At 39.2% G+C, this 19,702-nt stretch overlaps 1 protein-coding gene across 1 annotated transcript in view; it reads right to left on the reverse strand.

Annotated features, from left to right (window-relative positions):
- The window catches only part of SORCS3 (sortilin related VPS10 domain containing receptor 3), a 580,612-nt gene that overhangs the window by 370,847 nt on the left and 190,063 nt on the right, over positions 1-19,702 (reverse strand). The window contains exon 2 of the mRNA XM_060768351.2: positions 668-735. Within this exon, the coding sequence (XP_060624334.2) occupies positions 668-735 (68 nt within the window). The remainder of the gene's footprint in view (positions 1-667; positions 736-19,702) is intronic.

Below are 19,702 nucleotides of genomic sequence, written 5' to 3' on the forward strand. Positions count from 1 at the left end.
TAGGGTTGGTGTCATGCAGTGTAGAAACTCATGGTGTCACCCCCGTAGCCTACACAGTCCTCTTGGGACCCATCTACACTGCCATTATAATGCAGATTGAATGGCATTATGTGGTCAGTGTAGACTTATATAATGCAGTTTACCTGCATTGAACTGCATTATATCACCATACAATGTAGTTCAATCTGCATTATAATGGACTTCCTGAAAATCCAGCCGTCATCTCTTAGTTTAGCCTCCTCCACCTGACCAACTGAGTTTGTGTCACATCTGCTGCTATTGAGGCTGATGCCATTGGTCCGGTGGCTATCTGGCCTCCCATCCTTTCCCACCATATTCCCAGTGGTCAGTGGAGGCACATGCCTTCCTTGGTTGCATGCCAATGTGCATCTACAGTACTGAAGATTCCTGACTGCTGGTGCAGGCAGCAGAGCTTGCTCCATTTTTGAGAGAGGAAGCTGCAGAGTGCATGGGAGGAAAGAACCTACCAACGTATCTTTTGCCTCGTGCAATAAGTTGTTTCAGACTGAATTTTGGCAAAGGAGGTGATGCCTCTTTGGAGCTTTTCTTCCTTTTTCTGTCATCCCCATAAACCCACATCAGCATTTCATGCAACACACAGCTAACCTCTACCCAAGAAATACCATGTGGTCTATAATCCGCTTACCTCCAGAGTGAGCTTTCAGTAACACTTCCCAAGTTGAAATCATGAAGCTTTGTAAGAATGAGAATCACCTGAAAAAAGGAGAGAGGGAGAGAGGGGAAAAATAAATAGTTTTCCTTTTACTTTCTGAAATTATACATACATATAATATATAAACACATATTTCAAATCACCCAAAGGAGAATTCAGCACTTATCTATTCACATTAGGGTATTATAGGATCAAGAAAGAAGCTGGGGAAAGGCTAAGAAGAGGGAATCAATTGCTTAATGTATTCTCATAGCTAGCATTTTTTCATTTCAGGTTCAAAATATCTTGCTGAATAAAATAAAATACTCACCAGGATTAACCTTGCACACTTTTCAACTCCATCTGGGCTTACTTCATTAACAGTGTAAACCTATTCTTGTTTACTTGGGAGTAAGCCCTGCTGGGTTTCATTGAACTCACAAGACAATGTGCATGTGATTAGAGCTTAAACAATAGAATAGAGACCACTCTGCTGATCAGTGCCTTTGACAAAGCAGATCATTCAAACTGTGTAAAGCCTTCCCACAATGAATCTGGTACGACTCCAGACTCTGCTATAACATACATATACATGTGCAATATCTCTGTGTCCTTCCAGAATCACACATATAATGCACAGGATTACGCCAGGGCTAAGAATGAATGAATGAATGAATGAATGAATGAATTCAATGAATTTACATTTCCATACTGAAGAATGAATGCCAATATGAAGTTTTATCTAATTCAGTACTCTGACTGGTTATACTGGCTCTCATCTAGCAAATCAATACTAATCAAAAGACCAATATTTTAGAACAGAGGTGGGAATATACAGCCCATAGGCTGTACATCCCACATGCCCTTGGGATGCCCTTAATGTCCACACAGACATCTTGACTGGAAATCACTGGAAACACAATCATTCAGGGCATATTGGGCAATTTCAAGATTTTTGGATGTCCCAAACATCCTTAAATGACTTTAAAACCGTGGTCAAAAGTAACCAAAGTTCACTTCTGGTCTGTCAAAGTCATAGTCAGAGGAGTACTGTGGATCTCCAGGGGAATGCAAATAATGGCATGTAGTTCCCTAGGCTTCATTGCATCATCAGAGACAGAAAAAGATTCCTTCGGTGTCTTTCACTTTCTCAGCTTTGGAAAGCCAGCAATTTAGGGAAAGGGAGTTGGTCTTAACTGTGATGCATTTATTTCCAGCAGATAAGGAACTAACATCCTGTAAATTGGGACTTGCATGTGTGGTTGCACCTCCCATTCATGTCTAGTAACCAGGGAAAGGAAAGACTTACTGGTGTTTCTACATGAAAAGAGAAATCCCTGGGAGGTCTGTAAGTATAAATCAAAAAGAGGGGGAGAGGGACTCCAAATGAAGAGAGTAAAAGGGACAAATCTTTAATACCCCATTAAGAGGAAATATAACTATTAACAACATTTCTTCATTTGATGGTGAGTCTATAAATATAGTGAACAGTAAATGATAAACTACACCATTTATCAAACCTAGAGATCCCCCATAGGGGGGGCAGAACATACCTTTCAGTACTACAACACCATCACCTATGGGGTAGGAGGATGTTAGTCTTTTAACTGACTGAAATAAATTGATCACAGGTAAGACCAACATTCTTCTGGCTGAGAAGGGAGTAAATCCTACTAGTTGGGACTTGCCAAAGCTTTGCTAATTTAGGATGACTGTATTGGTGGACCACTGTTCTAAATTTCAACCACCAGTTGTAAGATCCTCCTGCCAAAGGTGGCTTCCACTGAAGTTATCAAGATTAGAATACCTGAAAGGGTGGAGAGAGACTAACTGGCTGCTCTATAAACCTACCAAGGGGTGTGGGTGGCAAATACTGCTGACATGGTTACAGATCTGGTGAAATGTGAAAACACGCCCTTTGGTGGGTAATGTTCAGTCTGATAACAGCCCATAATTCAGGACAATCTACTTGTTCAAAGTGGTGGATATACTTTTCCTATAGTAACTGCTGAAATGATATTAAAAGTGTATCTGAGGCCTGGAAGCTTTTCATCCTCTTCAGGTAGATGCAGACTGCCAAGTGCACATCCAGCGTGTGGCAGGTCTTTCCCAGCTCTTTGAATGGATGTGGACAGGAGGAGCAGAAAACCATTTCCTAAACTCTATGGAATGCTGAATTCATCTTTGGGTCAAATCAGAGAACCATGGAGTTGACTCTGATGATGCAGACCTCCTGACAGTATTTATCATATTGGGCCTAAGGTTATGGTCAATGTCATTGTATATGGACTCTAGCAGGAGAAACAGATAAAATCCATGTCCTGCAGACTTGCAAAATGCTCCGAAGGTGTACTTGGATATTCTGTTGGTAAATGCCCACCTGGGAGGTTAGGATGGTGCCACAACCTTGCCAGGTAGCCACAAATGCTCAGAATATTCAGTTCAACAACCCAGCATGGAAGTGTAGCCATACTTGGTCTGCCCCTGTGAAAGGAGATCTTGGCAAACTGGAAGAGGCAGGCAACCCAATATCATGTGGATACTTTCAGAGAAACTAGCCTTTCTGGCCCAGGCTTGTGCCACCAGAATGGCTGTGGTTGTCTCTCTCCAAATCTTCCCCATTAGCCTGAGTAGCTGTCCTGGGCCAGGATGCCGACTCAGAATCTGAAGAGCCCTAAAGCTATCCCTGCTGAATAATAGCCTCAGGAGGCATAAAGCTAGGATCCACTGGCATCTGACCTGTTAGAGGAATGAGCTGAGGAAATGGCACAGTCTCCATGTCCATGTACCAGGTAAGTGGAAAAGAGGACAGAACAGAGACAGTTAATGAGGCTTCTTGCCAGGTAGCATAACAAACATTCCTGATTAGAAACAGCTGGTTACAGCCCATGTGAGAGCCAACTCTGGGTAGTGCCAGTTGCTGGAATCATATTCCATCAGATTGGTGACCATGGTGGGATTTATTCAATAGATATAACCCTGATCCTTCAGAGTGGTGTTCATGACTTCTGTGATTCTGACCCCTGTACTAGACCCCAGATTGCTCATGACAGTACTTTTTTTAAACCTTGACCAGTGTGACTATACTACTGCCAGACATGAATGATTCATTGATATATTGCCCTTGTCTGAGCTATCTCTAAACTCTAAATTATTGGCTTTCTCCCTCCCTTAGTCTATGAGTATGTGGTAGCTGAGTCTGGATAGTAGTGCTGGTATAGGGGGCAGCATACAGCAGTACCAGCAGCCAGGGAAGGGTGAGAGTGTGACCCATCCCTTCCAACTGGTGTCTCTATATGAACTTTGACAGCTTGGTAATTGTTGGGGAGATAAGCAAGTCTAATTCTGGTTGTTATAGCATGGTTGTGACCAGTCTGGACACCTTCAGGAGAAATCAGTCCATCTTCAATTTCAGGATGCACTGCTAGGAGCTCAATTTCCAGAAGCAGCATATTTTCCCTCTGTTGAACTCAGTAGCTTCTGCAACTCTGCATCAGAAAATGCAATCTTGTTCTTCCTTCATGTTACACAATGGGCTTCCCATTCTCTCAGGCTAACATCTGTGGTTATCTGGATCTTCTTGGGCTCCAGATGACATACACCCTGCTCACTGCTGGTGAGGTGAACCACTTAAGGGAGCTGATACCTTTCTTATGTAAGTGATGGATTGCTGATTTCTTGAAACTATGGTGAAATTGTGTTGGAAGAATAAGGCATTAGAGAGGTTTAGCATGGAAGTGTGCCATGGGGAGACACTCTACATTAAAAATCATAAACCCTGTAGGTACAGTAGAGGGACTAGTCTTGATGCTGCTCATCTTTATATGGTGAGCATGACAATCTTATGATTTTGATCTAATGGAAAATAAATTGTTTCTAATGTGGTGTTGATCACAGCTCCCAGGTGTTTGATCTGCTGTTCCATATCAAGGGAACACTTCTTAATGTTCACAAGGAAACCATGCTGACTCAGGGATGAGGCCTCTCTGGATATGCATCAGGCACTCTGAACACCAAAGGCTAGTGGTTCCTCTTCTTTTTTATACATGTCTCAGCAGGGGTAATAAAAAAAGGATTTCTGAATGGGGTTTCATTATCTTCATAGTAGCTGTCCATTAGGATATGATCTCCATTTTCCACTTAATGGAGAAATATCTAGAAAATGTCTGAACTGGCTTGTACTGTTTGTTATATTTGTTACATCCTTTATCACCTGAAAAGCTTACAAAAGCATCAGGATTCACCTAAGTTCCCCCATTATATGTCCAACATTGCTAAAGTGTAAGCCTAGAGTAATGTCCTGGCCTTTAGCAAAAAATATTATAGCTGCACTCAAGTTATCAAATAATAATTCTGCCCTCCTGCTTGGAGATGACTTGGAAATGCAATGAAAAAAGAAAGAGAGATGACAAACTATCCCTTTGGACCATGACTTCATGCAAGGTTCTCGCAAATAACAAGACTGCCCGAGGCATTTGTGATGTACAATGTGGCCAAAATGTTCAGTGTATCACCAGTATAAATTATATATTTCCATGCTGAGTAGACAAGCCCAAACTGCAATCTTAAAACACTAGATCTTATAAAAAGAGAGAAAGAGAATGCTCTATATTTCTTCCTGTTTTCTAGCTAGAAAATATGGAGATGGTAGATCCAGTCTCCCAGAAATATAGAAGTACTGCTATTCTTCCTTCAACACCATCTTTTGTGACACAGTTCAGGAAAAACTATTACAATAGAAACAGCAATTTCACTTTTAACTTCTTTGTGGGCTCAGGCAAGATAGGTGAGAGATATAATGAATATTTGCAAATTTTGTCAACTTCAACAAGAAAGGTTGTCATGGCATGTCAAAATAAAATTGTCAACTGCCATGACAGGTGATCCTTAAGCAAGAGCAAAAAGACCAGAGTTTTTCTCCTGCTTTTGTCAGCAGTAGCAATTGCAAAAATACTCCTTTTTTTTCAAAGGAATATATCTGGTGTGTGCATATTCGTCTATTGTTGTTACTGTTGTGTGCCTTCAAGCCATTTCTGCAAACTTGTCATGGCAAGATTTGTTCAAAGCTGGTTTGTCTTTGCCTTTCTCAGTGGCTGAGAGGATGAGTTTTCCGTGGCCCAGTAGAGATTCAAAACCTGGCGACCAGAGTTGTTATCCAATGCTCAAACTGCTACACCATGCTGGGTTTCATGTCTGTGTTTGTGCATGTGTGTATCGCCAAATGCAAAACACAAAATAAAATAAAAATCCAATAACCCTTCTCAGAAGTAATTTCTAGTGAATTGCACATTTGTTCAGTATTATATCTACTGAGTCACATGTCACCATTTAATACATTTCATTTAATCTCGGTTTTTGTCCAAGGAAATCAGGTTGGCAGGAATTAATCTCCCACCACTTATCTGACAGGGCAGTTATGTTGAGAGATCTTCATGTCAAAGATCACTCTGGATTACCATGGTTTAACAGAGATTTACACTTCAAGCATTGTAGAGATGATGCCACATGGATCACATGGTGAGAACTGTTTAGCTCCCCATTTGCTTCTACAAATGCCCAAGATCACATCTGTGAATCGGCTCTTATATTGGCATGCCCTTCAACGGTTCCAGTTTAGCATGGGAAGTTCAACCCATTGTTGTTCCAGCTTTTCCACTGCTTTTATTGAATAGCCCAGTTCCTCTCTTCTCCATCCTCATGGTACTTCAGCTGTTTCAAACTGAGACTCCTTCTATACAGCTGAATAAAATCCCACATTATCTATTTTGAACTGGAATATAAGGCAATGTAGACTCAGATAATCCAGTTCAAAGCAGATATTGTGGGATTTTCTGCCTTGATATTCTAGGTTATATGGCTGTATGGAAGGGCCATGAGTTCAAACAACAAAAAGTTAACTCAGTAGGGGGCAGGAGAAGGAAAGAGGGGAATATTGCCCTCCCCAGTAGGCTTGGGCAAAAAGAAACTACTGCTGCTCCTCCTACCTTATGTGCTCTTCTCCTTAATAACCTTCATCCTCTTGAACACACTCCATTGTCACTTAGCTGCACATATCCTGGTTTTCATTTATGAAATATCGAAGGGAAAGGAATGGCCTATGAGAAACCCCTCCTCTCACATGGTAACTTCTACATAATTTCCATCCTGTTTTTATTAAACGAAACCTTGCCTGTTTGTGAGATATAATTAAGATGAATTTCATTTCCTAATGGATGATGGTAAATTAAGCATAGTCTATTTCTGTCATTTTGGATTCATGTTGATTGCTGTGGTATAGTACAACTTAAACAAAAATGGCCAAAAAAAAGAGGAAAACGAAGGGAGGAGGGATGAAAAGGGAGAGAGATCTAATGGTTCATGCCTTCCACACTCAACCAAGTCCAGTATTTTGTAAGCAGCATTATATGAGTCTACACTGACCATATACTGCAATTTCAAACTACATTATATGGCAAAGTAGATGGGGCCTAAGTCTTTGGAGCAATCTATCAGATCCTGATATTGCTCTAAATACACTGAATTCCAGTAAAGGATACACAACAAATATTGGTTGGCCTTCTGTTCCTGACTTAAATCTCTATCTATTGTAAGCAGATATAGCAATCTAGCATCACTTCCATAGTCTCATCTCCATCCTATAAAGCCCTGGGAATTTTAGTTTGATGAGGTACTATGAATTCTGTGGTAGAAAGCTCTATTACAATTCTATTAACTATAGGTAAGCCAAGGAAAGGGATAGAGCATTTAATTAGGCTTCACTCAGAGACTGGGGTTTACAGGGTATCTTAGGAATTTGTACACTTTAGACTAGATTTTTAGTTTTGAGTGTTTTTTTTATCCACCTCCAAATGATTTTTCATAATAAAGCATTGCCATGGCTGAATAAAATATCTAATTTTTTACATTTTTTCCCTGTATCAACCCTAATATGAATAGTACATGTTCCCCTCCCTTTGTTAATGCAAAGTATGACTCTTACTCACTCTGGCTTGTATCACAGTCCATTTTTCCCCACAGTTACATGTCTCTAGAAGACTTTAAAAACAATAACTGCCCCCTTCTCTCCTGGCAGCATGAAAGCAGGGCCTGATAGAACTGTCACTGCCACCATTGTTTTCTTTTCCTACTCCTTCCTTGGCAGGGAGGTTGCAGAAAAGTGTTGTGCATATATCTCTGGAGGATATCAGCACTTTTTAAAAGACAGCTGCCATTCCTGGAATGATAGGAGGAGCAGAGGAGTGATGGCCATCCCATCAAAATTCAAAGGGTCATTGATTTTAAATTGGTTCATACTCTACTGTCTGAAGAAACAGAAAACAATGTATTCCCATCATATATATGGCAGTCCTTCAGATATCTGAAGACAGTTAATACTATCACCCATGTCCAAACTGGGTTTAGAAAAGTAATAAGTACTAATGATCATATCACAAATATGTCAGATAATGGAATGCACCAAAGAATTTCAGAAGAATATCAGCCTGTGCTTTATTGATCACAACAAAGCATTTGACTATGTATATTATAAGAAATTAATTTTTCTTGTAAAAAGAGAACAACTGATTGTCTTGACGCATAACATATACAGTACTTTGGACAAGAATCCCAATATCAGAACACAATGTGGAGAAACAAACTGGTTTCCCATTTTCATCTTTCATCTACCTATGTGTTTAATTTACATGCAAAACATACATTAAAAGAAGGATTAGATTTATATGAAAATTTTGTGAAAATATACATTAAAAGAAGGATTAGATTTATCTGAAAATTTTGTTAAGGGATATGAACTATTTAAGATATGCAGATGGCACCATATCACTTGCAGGAAACAGCAGAAACAACAGGGGTGCTGTGGCTCAACTGGGCAGAAGCGTCCTAGGATACTGCACTACCAAACCTGGAGCCACCTTGTGTTTCATTTGGAACAATGGGGTTACCATGAGTGGAAGCCGTGCACTGATGATTCCCCACATGTGATGGGAAGTGTTTGGCTGCTGGCGAGTCAGAACGCAGGGTGTCATGATTGCCCCACTACTCCTTGATTTACCAGGGAGGCTGGCAAACCAATTTGGAGGACCTCATCAATGTGATGAGGTCTTTAGAGTCTGTTGTAGGGTCACCATAAGTCAATGATGACATGATGGCAAATAACAATAACAGACAATCGTTCTCTGGGCTAAACATATTCAACTCCACAGGACATGATGATATATCATTTAATACCAAAATCAGAATCATGTACAGGAAGACCCCAAGTTACAAACATCCAACTTACAAACAACTTGTAGTTACAAACAGGGGTGGAACAACAGGGAGTGGGGGAAAATTACCCCTAGGAAGGGAAATTCACTCCTGAAAGAGTTATCATGGGGAAAAAGTATCTCCACTGAAGCTTTATCTCCAATCCTTGTTTCCACAACAAGCCAAATTTTCCACAATCCCATTCTCGCGGGAACAGGAAGTGAGATGAAATTTTCTGAACAGGGGCACAGACAGCCAAACAAACACCGCAGTGATATTAACCCTTTCTTATGCTATCCAAAGCTTAAAAATAGATTTTATGCTAGAGTTATAGGAAGAAAATCAATTTATTTGAAATATAGTGCTGAAGAAAAGTTACAGATACCATGGCCTGCTGAAAAAAACCTATTACAGTCAATGTAGTCTGGACTCTCACGAGAAGTAATGATGACTAAAATGAACCTATCTTACTTTAGTTACATAAGACTATATGATTCACTGGAAAAGACAATAATGCTTGGTAACATTGGGGGGCAGTAGGAAAAGAGGAAGACCATACTACAGGTGAATTCATTTAATCAGGGAATTCACAAACTTGAGTTTGTAAATATTGAGCAGGGATTTTGTTGAAGCGTCACCATAAATCAGTGGTGACTTGATGGCAAATAACAACAACAGATATCTGTTCTCTGGGCTAAACATATTCAGCTCCATAGGACTTAGTCTGCTATTTTTGTTGCTATACACCAGGCACATTTTAGCTTGTCAGCATCCATTATCCAATTCAACAAACCTCATGTTTATTGCTATCCTGAGGCACCCAGAGGTGACTCTAAGTGAAATCTGACCAAAGTAGAATAGAGTGGAACTATTTTTTCTTGTGATTTGGGCATTTCACTTGTATTGATTCTATATAAAATTGAATATACTTTTTAACCTGCCACAGTGCACTGCAATGTTGATGTATGTTGTTGTCTACTTTACTTATATTGCTTTAAAGCCAGGTCTCACCCATCCTGTATGTGTGCAACTAATTTTTCCTATTTAAATATAGAACTTCATATCTTTATAACTTGAAATGTATTTTTGTTGGTTGGTTCTGCCACAGAATCTTCAATTTTTTTCTGTCTTTTATGGTTTTAGAAGAAAATTTGATGAGCATTCCCTTGACCCCTTCTCAGAAGCCATATGTAAAGAACTTTACAATATTGAGCACAGAGCTTAATGTTCTGGCATCCCATTTGTTTTATTATGATGACACCATATGGTGTTTGTGAGGCTGCCCTGAGTCCCCCCTCAGGGATGAGAAGGGCAGGGTATAAATATAGGAATTAAAATAAATAAATAAATAAATAAATAGCACCATCTAACTAACAGTTATCATTTTATCAACCAGCACCCCAATAAAAGCCTTCATGAAATCAAGATATTCTACATCACAACATTACCCTGATCTACAAACTCTGTAAAAGGGGATTAGAGTGAGATTAACCAGGCATGAATTGGTTTTGTGCCTATATTTGGAGCTACCATAATAGCAACTTCAAGGAGTTGTTTAGATTACTAAGAAAGAAAGGAGAGTAGAGTTAAATGCTATCTTTCTCAACTACTCTGCTCCAATAAACCTAGAATCATTTCAGCTCCTTTATTTAAAAAAGTATTTCTCTGTTTTAGTAGGCAAAGTGTTCTTGATGTTATAGAACTGATGTTCTTCTGCAGCTCAATAATCATCCCGTATGCACTGATGCTAGAAAAGCATTACAGGCTGTAAAAGGAATGGACACTGAACAGACAGGGAAAAACCACATTAGTAAAGAATGGGCGGGTGGGGAGGGGGGTACAGATCATTTTAAAATAACTTGTTTTCAGGGATTCACATGGAGCTCCCTCCATGGAGACAAATAATCGTATAGAGATCTGGTGACAAGAAGTCCATCTCTATAGAAAAGGATAATATTTTGGTCAGGCTGCACAAGTTCCTGCATCTCAGGTTTGCAGTACCATTTTCAAGTTCTTCCTCGCTTTTCCTACATTCACAGTCCCCAACTCTATCTGATTTGTATCCTATTCAGTCAAAAAGGATGACCATATGTTCAGTTTTACAGTTCACAGTCCCATTATCCCTATTTAGATGTGTGTGTTCTTAATGAATTATAAGAAAGGAAAGCAGTGACCCTAAAATTACCAATCAGTAGTTAGCACTAGACCCAGAAAACTGGATCACAATATAAATTGCAGTATTATACTGTTTAAATTGCAGCATATATAGAGAGAGATTTCACATGTGTGTGTGTATGTGTATGTATATATCAGCACTGTGCCCTCTTTTTGATGATGCATAATTGTTCATTCTTCTTCTGAGCCAACAGTCTGTGTTCGCATTGCATACTTATAGCTCTTCGGCCCTATTTAAGCACCACAATTCTATCTTATGGAATTCTGGGATGTGATGACTGGTAAAGGATTCAGAAGTTTATAGTGCACTGTTCTAAACTATTGCAACAGAGCTCTTTGGCAAGGTAATCTAAGTACCTCAAAAACTACATATCTCACTATTTCAGATTGACCTATGGCAGTTAAAATTGATCTGACTGCTATAATTGTGTAATATGGATACCCTTCTGGACAATCAACATGACAGTTATTTGAAAAATATCCATATAAGTCCTTGGGGTATTACTTTCAGTCAAAATAGACAATACTGGACAAATATTATCATCTGTTATAAGCCAGTATCCATCATTTCTATAAAGATTCACGTTGATTTCAGCTTCAGTTGAGTAAGCCCTTTCCCCAAGCACAAGTAGCAAGCTTTAAAAGTAATCAGCTTTTGAATGGTTGGTGCAAATTATACAATCAGAAACTGGAAGTCAGTGCATTTAGAGTAACTTTCATTTTGTGATTACTGAAAATTATCACAGGAGTAAACAGCAACTATGTCAAGATAATAGCATGTTGGGATAGTACTTATTACATTGATTATCTAGCTGCTTTGAATTTCAGCCATTAGTAGAGCACCTCTTTTCATTGACAGAACAACCTGCCAATGGCTCTCAGAATCACTGCTGTTCCAAAACTTCATCTGGTGTAAGTTCAAAATATTATGGCAATCAGTCACGTGAAATGAGTCGGTGTGATTTTTTTTCCTCTGCATCCACCATTACTATTCCCAATCAAAGTGAGGAATTTGACCGGATTGTCCTTGTCAAAGTAATACAGACTCTAGAAAGGTGTGTGTGTAATGTGTGTGTATTGTTGGCCTTCCATGTTCACCCATTTATCTGCTTCACCATCCACCTCCCCTCAATCTCCTATCCTTCCAGCAGTGCCAACAATATTTTAAACTCCTTTCAGCTAACTGATGCCAATTTCCTCGTTCCAACAGCATGAGGCAAATTTTAAACCCCTTCCAGCCCATAAATTTCAACCTCCTGTCCCTTCCAACACAACCATCCAGATTTTAAACACCTGACTTCCTCACCTCACGTGTCTTTCTTTCAATCCACTTCCCCTCAACTGCCTTGTTTTTTTAACAGTACCAGCCAGATTCAGATTCGGAAACAAGGAATTACACATCATGCAGACCATAGACTATGCAAATATGTTCCATCTACCCTGACTGCTGTCAAATTTGGCTGTCACCTGAAGGTCCTGAATGCCTTTCTTTCCATTAAGTGCTTTTAATATATTAACTGTTAGTGCCACTCTGTTGTCAATGCACATGAAATGTAATGATCAGGTTTAATCTTTGCATTTTAGCAGAATTGGCAGTTGAGGACTGCTGTTTAAAGGTGTTTCCAGATGGGGAGCTCCTCTTGCATAACATTGAAAGGGATTCCAGAGATATCCTACCTTTGTCGCCTTACTGTATATTCTATACTAAGAAAGAAAGGAAAGAAGATAGGTGCAATGGGAAAACACAAGCAAGCTACAATTTGAGAAAAAAGTAGAGGATGTCTGATCCACTAGTAAGATGCTTAAATGAAGCAGTGCAATTCTACAGTAAAAGCCTAATCTTGAAGCACCTTTGGAACTAAGATAGATTTTATTTATTTCATGTCAAAAGCACTGCATAAATAAATTAGTATAAAACTGATAAAATAGAGGAAACAAGTGACTAAATAACATTTAGACCAAAAGCAGGCAACTGTTACTGCATTGTCTGTAGCTTTAAACAGTTCTTCCTCTGTGCACAAGGCAGGGCATTATGGGCAAACATACAGATGTGGAGTTGTTTTTTCTGCTCCACAATCACACAAGGTGGAGGATTCTTCTAGGTAGTGCCATTTTGCGAGGTTGTCTTTTGATCTGCCCGCTCCACTTCTGAGTCTGTTCAGGGACTTCGACGTTGCCCATTTTTGGTTTGCCCCTGGAGACAGACTCTCATGTGGGGCCATCCAGTTGCGATTTCCTGGTTTAACTGCCCAGAGGGATATTAACACTGTTGCTGGGGGAAGATTTAAAAGAGTGATGGTTCTCATGAAACTTTTCTTGATTTGAGTCTACTGGGAGGAGGCTGATAGCCAGTGTTCAATCTTATTTCTCTCACAGTTGGCAGCAACTTCCCATTGCACATCAGAGGGGGAAATGCTAGCAAGCTTATAGAGTCTATCTACAGGCGTGGGTTTGAGACATCCTGTGATTATTCTACATGTCTCATTCAGTGCTGTATTCACCTACTTCATGTGGGCAGACTTGTGCCAAACAGGGCATGCGTACTCAGCAGCTGAATAAGACAAGGCCTGGGCTGATGTTCTTATTAATTTTGGGTCTGCACCCCATGCGCTACCAGTAAGTTTCTGCAGGATGTTATTGCATGCAGCTACTTTGTGCTTGGTGTTCATACAGTGTTTCCCAAATGTTCAATCTAAGGTGACTAAGGTAGATAAAGCTTTACCTTCATTCTGTTGTAACTAATAAGATATTCAAAGAGAAGGAGGAGTAAAGAAAATCGAGATTCACCCTCCTTCTTTCAGTCCCAGCCCTTCCCTTCCTCCCCACTTTCTTTTCTTCCATGCCTCCATGCCTTCTTGTTTCTGGGAACTATGATGCATGTTGTAGTTTTAAGAAAAATGAAACAACAACAGCAAGGGAGATAAATTTTCCCAAGGCTTTGAGGGTGGTATCTTAGTAAAAAGAACAACTGGAAGATATGATCCAGTGTGGGTTGCTGAATCAATAAAAATAAATTATGGTGGCTTTTTTGCTGCAGAGTCCTATAATGCATGATAGAGCACTCTTAAATCATATCACAGGCAGCTAGTAGAGATCGTATTTATTTTTAACTGGCTTACACAGAGATAAAGCTCAGGCTTTTGTTATTTTAAGCAAGCGAGATGTCTTCTCTGGGGGAATTCCTGTTTACTTTCAGCCCAGCCATCTAGCAGTGCTGGCAAAGATACTGTGGGGAACAATTGGAACCTAGCAGAGGAAACGATTAGATAACATAATAGGTCTTTTTCAGATTCTAACTTCTGTGCTTTGGGTTACTTGCGAGCTGTTTTCTTCCTTGCTGTGTTTATTTCTAATATCTTGGGATTTTACCTCAATGTCCCATGTGCTTTCTTGTGAGCTTTTAAAGGCTGACTAATATTGTATACATCTCCTCATAGATTATCTCACCATAACTTATGTCTGATAATTATAAATAATATCAAACCTTTGTAAGAAGGTATTTTTTTATCTATATTCTCAGCCAACCCTCCCTGGAACTTGGTAAATGTGCCAGCATCCTGAACAATTGCCAAGCATGCCAAAAAGCTCTATTTGAATTAATGAAATACTAGATTTCAGTAAGAGGTCAGAGAAAATAAAAATAATAAGTTGGCATTTAAAAAAATCAAGCTCACTGACTCTCTGAAATCTTTCCACAGGCCCTCAATGGCTTCGTGGAACTCTAGTTAAGAACCCCTATGTTAAAAGTGAAATCCTATTTAATACTGGTTTGCACAGAACCCCACCGGTATACTTATAGAGAAGTCCAGGAAAGTGGTGGAAACCAACTGATGTTTGTCCATTATACATTTTGAGCCATTAGAGTTAGAGATGGAGCTACATGTGGCATGACCTAGTAGCCATGGAAAAATGTTACACAGGGCAGCATTGATACCTAAATTAAGAGTAATGTTGGTGTAAGGGATTACAATATGTCACTACCGCCACCACCTGATGACTTCCTAGAAAATGGCATGTTAAAATCTAAGTTAAAATACGTACCATGCCTGGTGGAACTGTGCTTTCAGGTATGGATTTTTTTTATAAATGCACTTATATAAAAACCACACTGTTGCAAGTATGTTTCAAAAACAGGCTGCAAATTAGATCATATTGAAATTAGTTTTACAAAATAAATGTGTGGCTGCACTTCTAAGATGTCATATGATTGACCAACTAGACATAATATCAAAGACAAAAGCTGGGGGAAATCCAAAGCAATCCAAAAAAGAAAAAGGAAACATATCTCAGAATGATTGCAAATGGATAAAAAGTATGGCATGTGATAGCTTATGGAGGCTTTGCAGCCTGAAAAAGAAGAAACACATTCATAAACTGAAATGAGTCTGTGCTTTTTAGCTCATAAACACTATGATTTTATACCTTTCTTGCTAATAAAGATTATCTTCTAGCATCCAGAAATGTTTCTTTTGTCAATTGCAGAGAATCCCTTACCTGTTCCACATCTATATTTCAGGAAGATATTGGTAGGTGAAGGGGAGCACAAGTTTGCAAATAATTATCCTGAATATGGAACAGTAACCCAAAGGGAGGCAGAAATATTCATGGAAATTATAGAGAATGAATTTTCATATTTTATTAGTAAGAAAAGCTGAATGTTCATCAAGGTCTGAGTGAGACCCTTAATGCTCAGTATGGATCTCAAATTGAGATTCTATGAATATTGATGATATTAAGGTTAGTCATCTCAAGGTACGATATAATAGTCGCAGCAGGTTAAATGCATACCCTCCAACAATTCACAGCTGGAAACTGGGATAAAATAACTCCTTATTAACTCCCTCTTGCACACACTGCTTCTGCCTCCAAGCTACAGAACTATCCCAGGTGCACTAATAAGCTGGGCATGCCCCTCACTGCACTGCTTTTGCATGTATTTCAAGTCAGCAGCAAAGCACTGACTATGGAAGATACAGGCAAAGTGCTGGCTGGATCCAACACAGAAGGGGTCCAGGGTTGATCTAGTCACAAAGAGGGGGAGGAAGTGAGAAGAAGGAAGAGAAAGGGATACAATTATAATTGCAATTGCCACTGTAGAGATGGAAAGAGATGCAGAAGAGGAAGAGAAGCTGCCTCTGGATTTCTTGTGGTCACTACCCATAGAGTGAAAGTGGCTCTAGCAGTGTCTGGAGGAATAGTTGAATGACTGGGCTTTGTAAATGCAAACTTGACTGGACAGAACTGGTTTATTTCATTCACTCACACTGATTCTGATGTCAGTCTCAGATTGTTTGGCAGAATTACAACAATGCTCTGCATCCAGCTCTGCTCCTTATTTTCCTCTCAGCCATCTCTTCTCCTGATCCTTGAGTTATGAGTCAGCTTGAAAACTGATGGATTGCTTGTATGGAGTACATACCAGGATTAAGGGGAGAAGGATAAACCAACAGTGCATATACATACAGAGACTTGGTAAACTAGGACTAACTGCACAGCAATAAACAGTAGAAAAGCTTGGAACCTGGAGCAGATGATAAGGAAGAGAAAAGGCACTGAGAGAGTATGGCCACTCTGCCTAATGTAAATAATTAAGGGTATTTCAATGGGCCTAAAAAGGCTAGGAGAGATTGCTCTGTATCCTGCATAAAAGAAAAATTGTGACTTCAAAGCTTAATAGGTTTGGTTCCCTTGACCCTTCTCAACCAAACGCAGTTTGTGGGAAATGACTTCCCTTTCATTCACATGATGCTGACATTGACCCAGTTAAGCTAGACAAATGTGATTTCATAAAGTATGAGCCCTAAAGCTAAGAAACGAATGATTTCTTTAAAAACTAGGGTATGATGGGACTCACAACATAATACTTTTTTGTAGATCATTCCCCATCAAAGGAAAAATATTTCAAATCCAAATTGGATGTCACAGTCTTTCACATGGAGAACACTCCACTTCAATGCCAAAAACTGCCATATGAATACAGTTGTGTAAATCGTTCCCAATATCATGTGACTAATATTTTGGGTGGCTCTAGTATACTTTATTGGAAAAACTGGAATTCTTCCTTGAAAGTATATTTTCACAAGGATCTAAAGACTTGAATGTTCCACTGTGCATTTGACTAAAGAATTCCCTTGACAATTGGCCCTAGCTAGGACTCAAAATTTTTGGCCACACACTTTATTACTGTTATATTCAAAGTTAGAATGTTCTTTCTTCTATTGCACTTATCCTTAATTGTTACCATACTATTTATGCACTTTACTTATTAGCCCTATCCTCTGAATTGTATGTACTAGCCCGCCCATCCATATTGAGACTTGAATTATGCTATTGATGTTAGTTTTGATACTTGTGTTATTTTGTTATAATTGTTGTTTTATATTATTTCAATTGATGTTATGCATTTTAATGTACTATGTGTTTAACTCTGTTGATTGGGCTTAGTCCCATGTAAGCCACCCTGAGTCCCTTTGGGGAAATGGAGGCAGGGTATAAAATAAAGTTGTTGTTGTTGCTGTTGTTATTTCAAGAATTGTGAAAGCTGAGAATACAAGTCAAGGCTTCCTTCAATGTTTTAGAAAGCAAAATTGATTCTGATGGATCATTCTGTAAAAATAATAATTTTCTAAGGATTTTTAGTCATCATGCTATGCAAATATTTATGTGCATGTAATATGGAACCCTTTCAGAATACCTCCGTGAATCAATATTTGCAACTACCGATATTGTTTCCATTATTCGGATGGCCTTCCTGAACAAAACATGTATCCTAGGAAACATTTCTGGCCACAGAGAATCATACTCAGAATCCTGAACATCCAAAGAGAAGAGAACACCTGATTTTCATGTAAATGTTGTTGCACTGTCCAATCACTCACATTTACATGAGTTAGGGATTCGGCACTCCACAACAATGGAAAAACTATGAATATCATAACACACAAACATCCCAAAAAATATGCATGGTGCAAACTCCTTTCCCACCAACAGCCCCAGCTGTCACTCCCTTTGTCACTTTCCTACCACAAACCTCAGGCAGATTTTAAACTCTCATCCCAACCACCCACCTCCATGATGTAAACTTTCCAATGCCAGAGATGATGATGATGATGATGATGATTATTATTATTATTATTATTACCTACCTCTTCCTAAAGCCCAGATTGGGGCACAACAGAGTTAAAACACCTTACCATAAAATACATATATTAAAACACATGATACAAGGATTAAAATACAATAGTAGTAGAATGTAAATTTAAAATTCATAGTTTAAAATCAACCAGTTAAGCCTTTCTGAAGAGATGGCTCTTTAGTTGTATTTGAAATTCTGACAGCTCATTTAGCTGTCAGATCTCTTCCAGCAGGCCATTCCGCAGTCCAAAGACAGTTGATGAAAAGGTCCTCTGGGTGGCAATTGACGACTGGTCCAGGCTATTTGGAGAAAATGTCCCCCAAATATCCCAGATTATATGAAAGAAGGCCATACTGTATGTCACCTGGACCCAAACCATATAGGGCTTTAAGGGTTATTATAACCAACACTTTATCCTTTGCCCAGAAACAAATTAGAAAATAGTTTATAGTATTGATCTGCGACCTCCAGCAAGCCTGGCCAATATAGCCCAATGAGTAAACATTCTTGGCATTGAAATTCAACAACATCTGATAGGAACACAATTCCTACTTTGAACTATTTAAAAATTATGCTTGGTCAGATTCAAGATTGTCCTGAACTGAAAATACAAGAATTCACTTTTAAAATACTCGTGGTAGCAATTTTTTTGAAGCATAGTAATAGTATGACTTTAATATTCCTACACTAAAATAATGACTAGTAAAATACTTGGGAGTAAGGGCCCTTCCAGATAGGCCCTATACCCCAGGATCTGATCCCAGGTTTTCTGTTTATCCCAGATTATCTGGCAGTGCGGACCCATATAATCCAGTTTAAAGCAGAAAACCTGGGATACCTGGGATGTAGGGCCTGTCTGGAAGGCCCAAAGATTGATAAAATATAGTAAACAATTACATTGATTAAGCAAGGGAAACAACTGGAGACCTGATTTAGAATCATGTAGTCCTTTATTGGTTTTATGAAACACCTACATTAATTTGGATAATGATCAATGCAAGCTTTGCATCTGTGCAGACATTGGTATAGAGAATGTTCACTGGTTTGCATATTTATAATGTCAACAAATCAAGGAGTAAGTTTATGTACCCAGTTCAGAATGCTGGAAGGATATGTTTGTTTCGCTTTCTTTTCTTTCAGCATTTTTATTTTTTCCCCAGACACTGCCTGGCAAACCGTTGTGTTACTCTTCTTTCCCTCTCCCCGGTCCCCTTATTAATTATACTTTGTAAATATGTGGACAGGCCTCTGGATGAGCTATGCTAATCTCTGTGCTGATAAAGCAGGATTTCTGAGAACAGAGAGGACTCCAATGCATCGGATCAGCAGCGACAGCCTCTCAGTAGTCTATCCACAGTGATCAAACATCTCTCCTCTAATAGCCATGTCTCCTTGATACACGAGACTAACTGCCTTTGACTTGACACTTCTTAGTTGTCTCTGAAGTTCTCCATCATGTCTGAGAACGAGTTGAA

The sequence above is a fragment of the Anolis sagrei genome, chromosome 3, assembly GCF_037176765.1.
Source record: "Anolis sagrei isolate rAnoSag1 chromosome 3, rAnoSag1.mat, whole genome shotgun sequence".
Lineage (NCBI taxonomy): Eukaryota > Metazoa > Chordata > Lepidosauria > Squamata > Dactyloidae > Anolis > Anolis sagrei.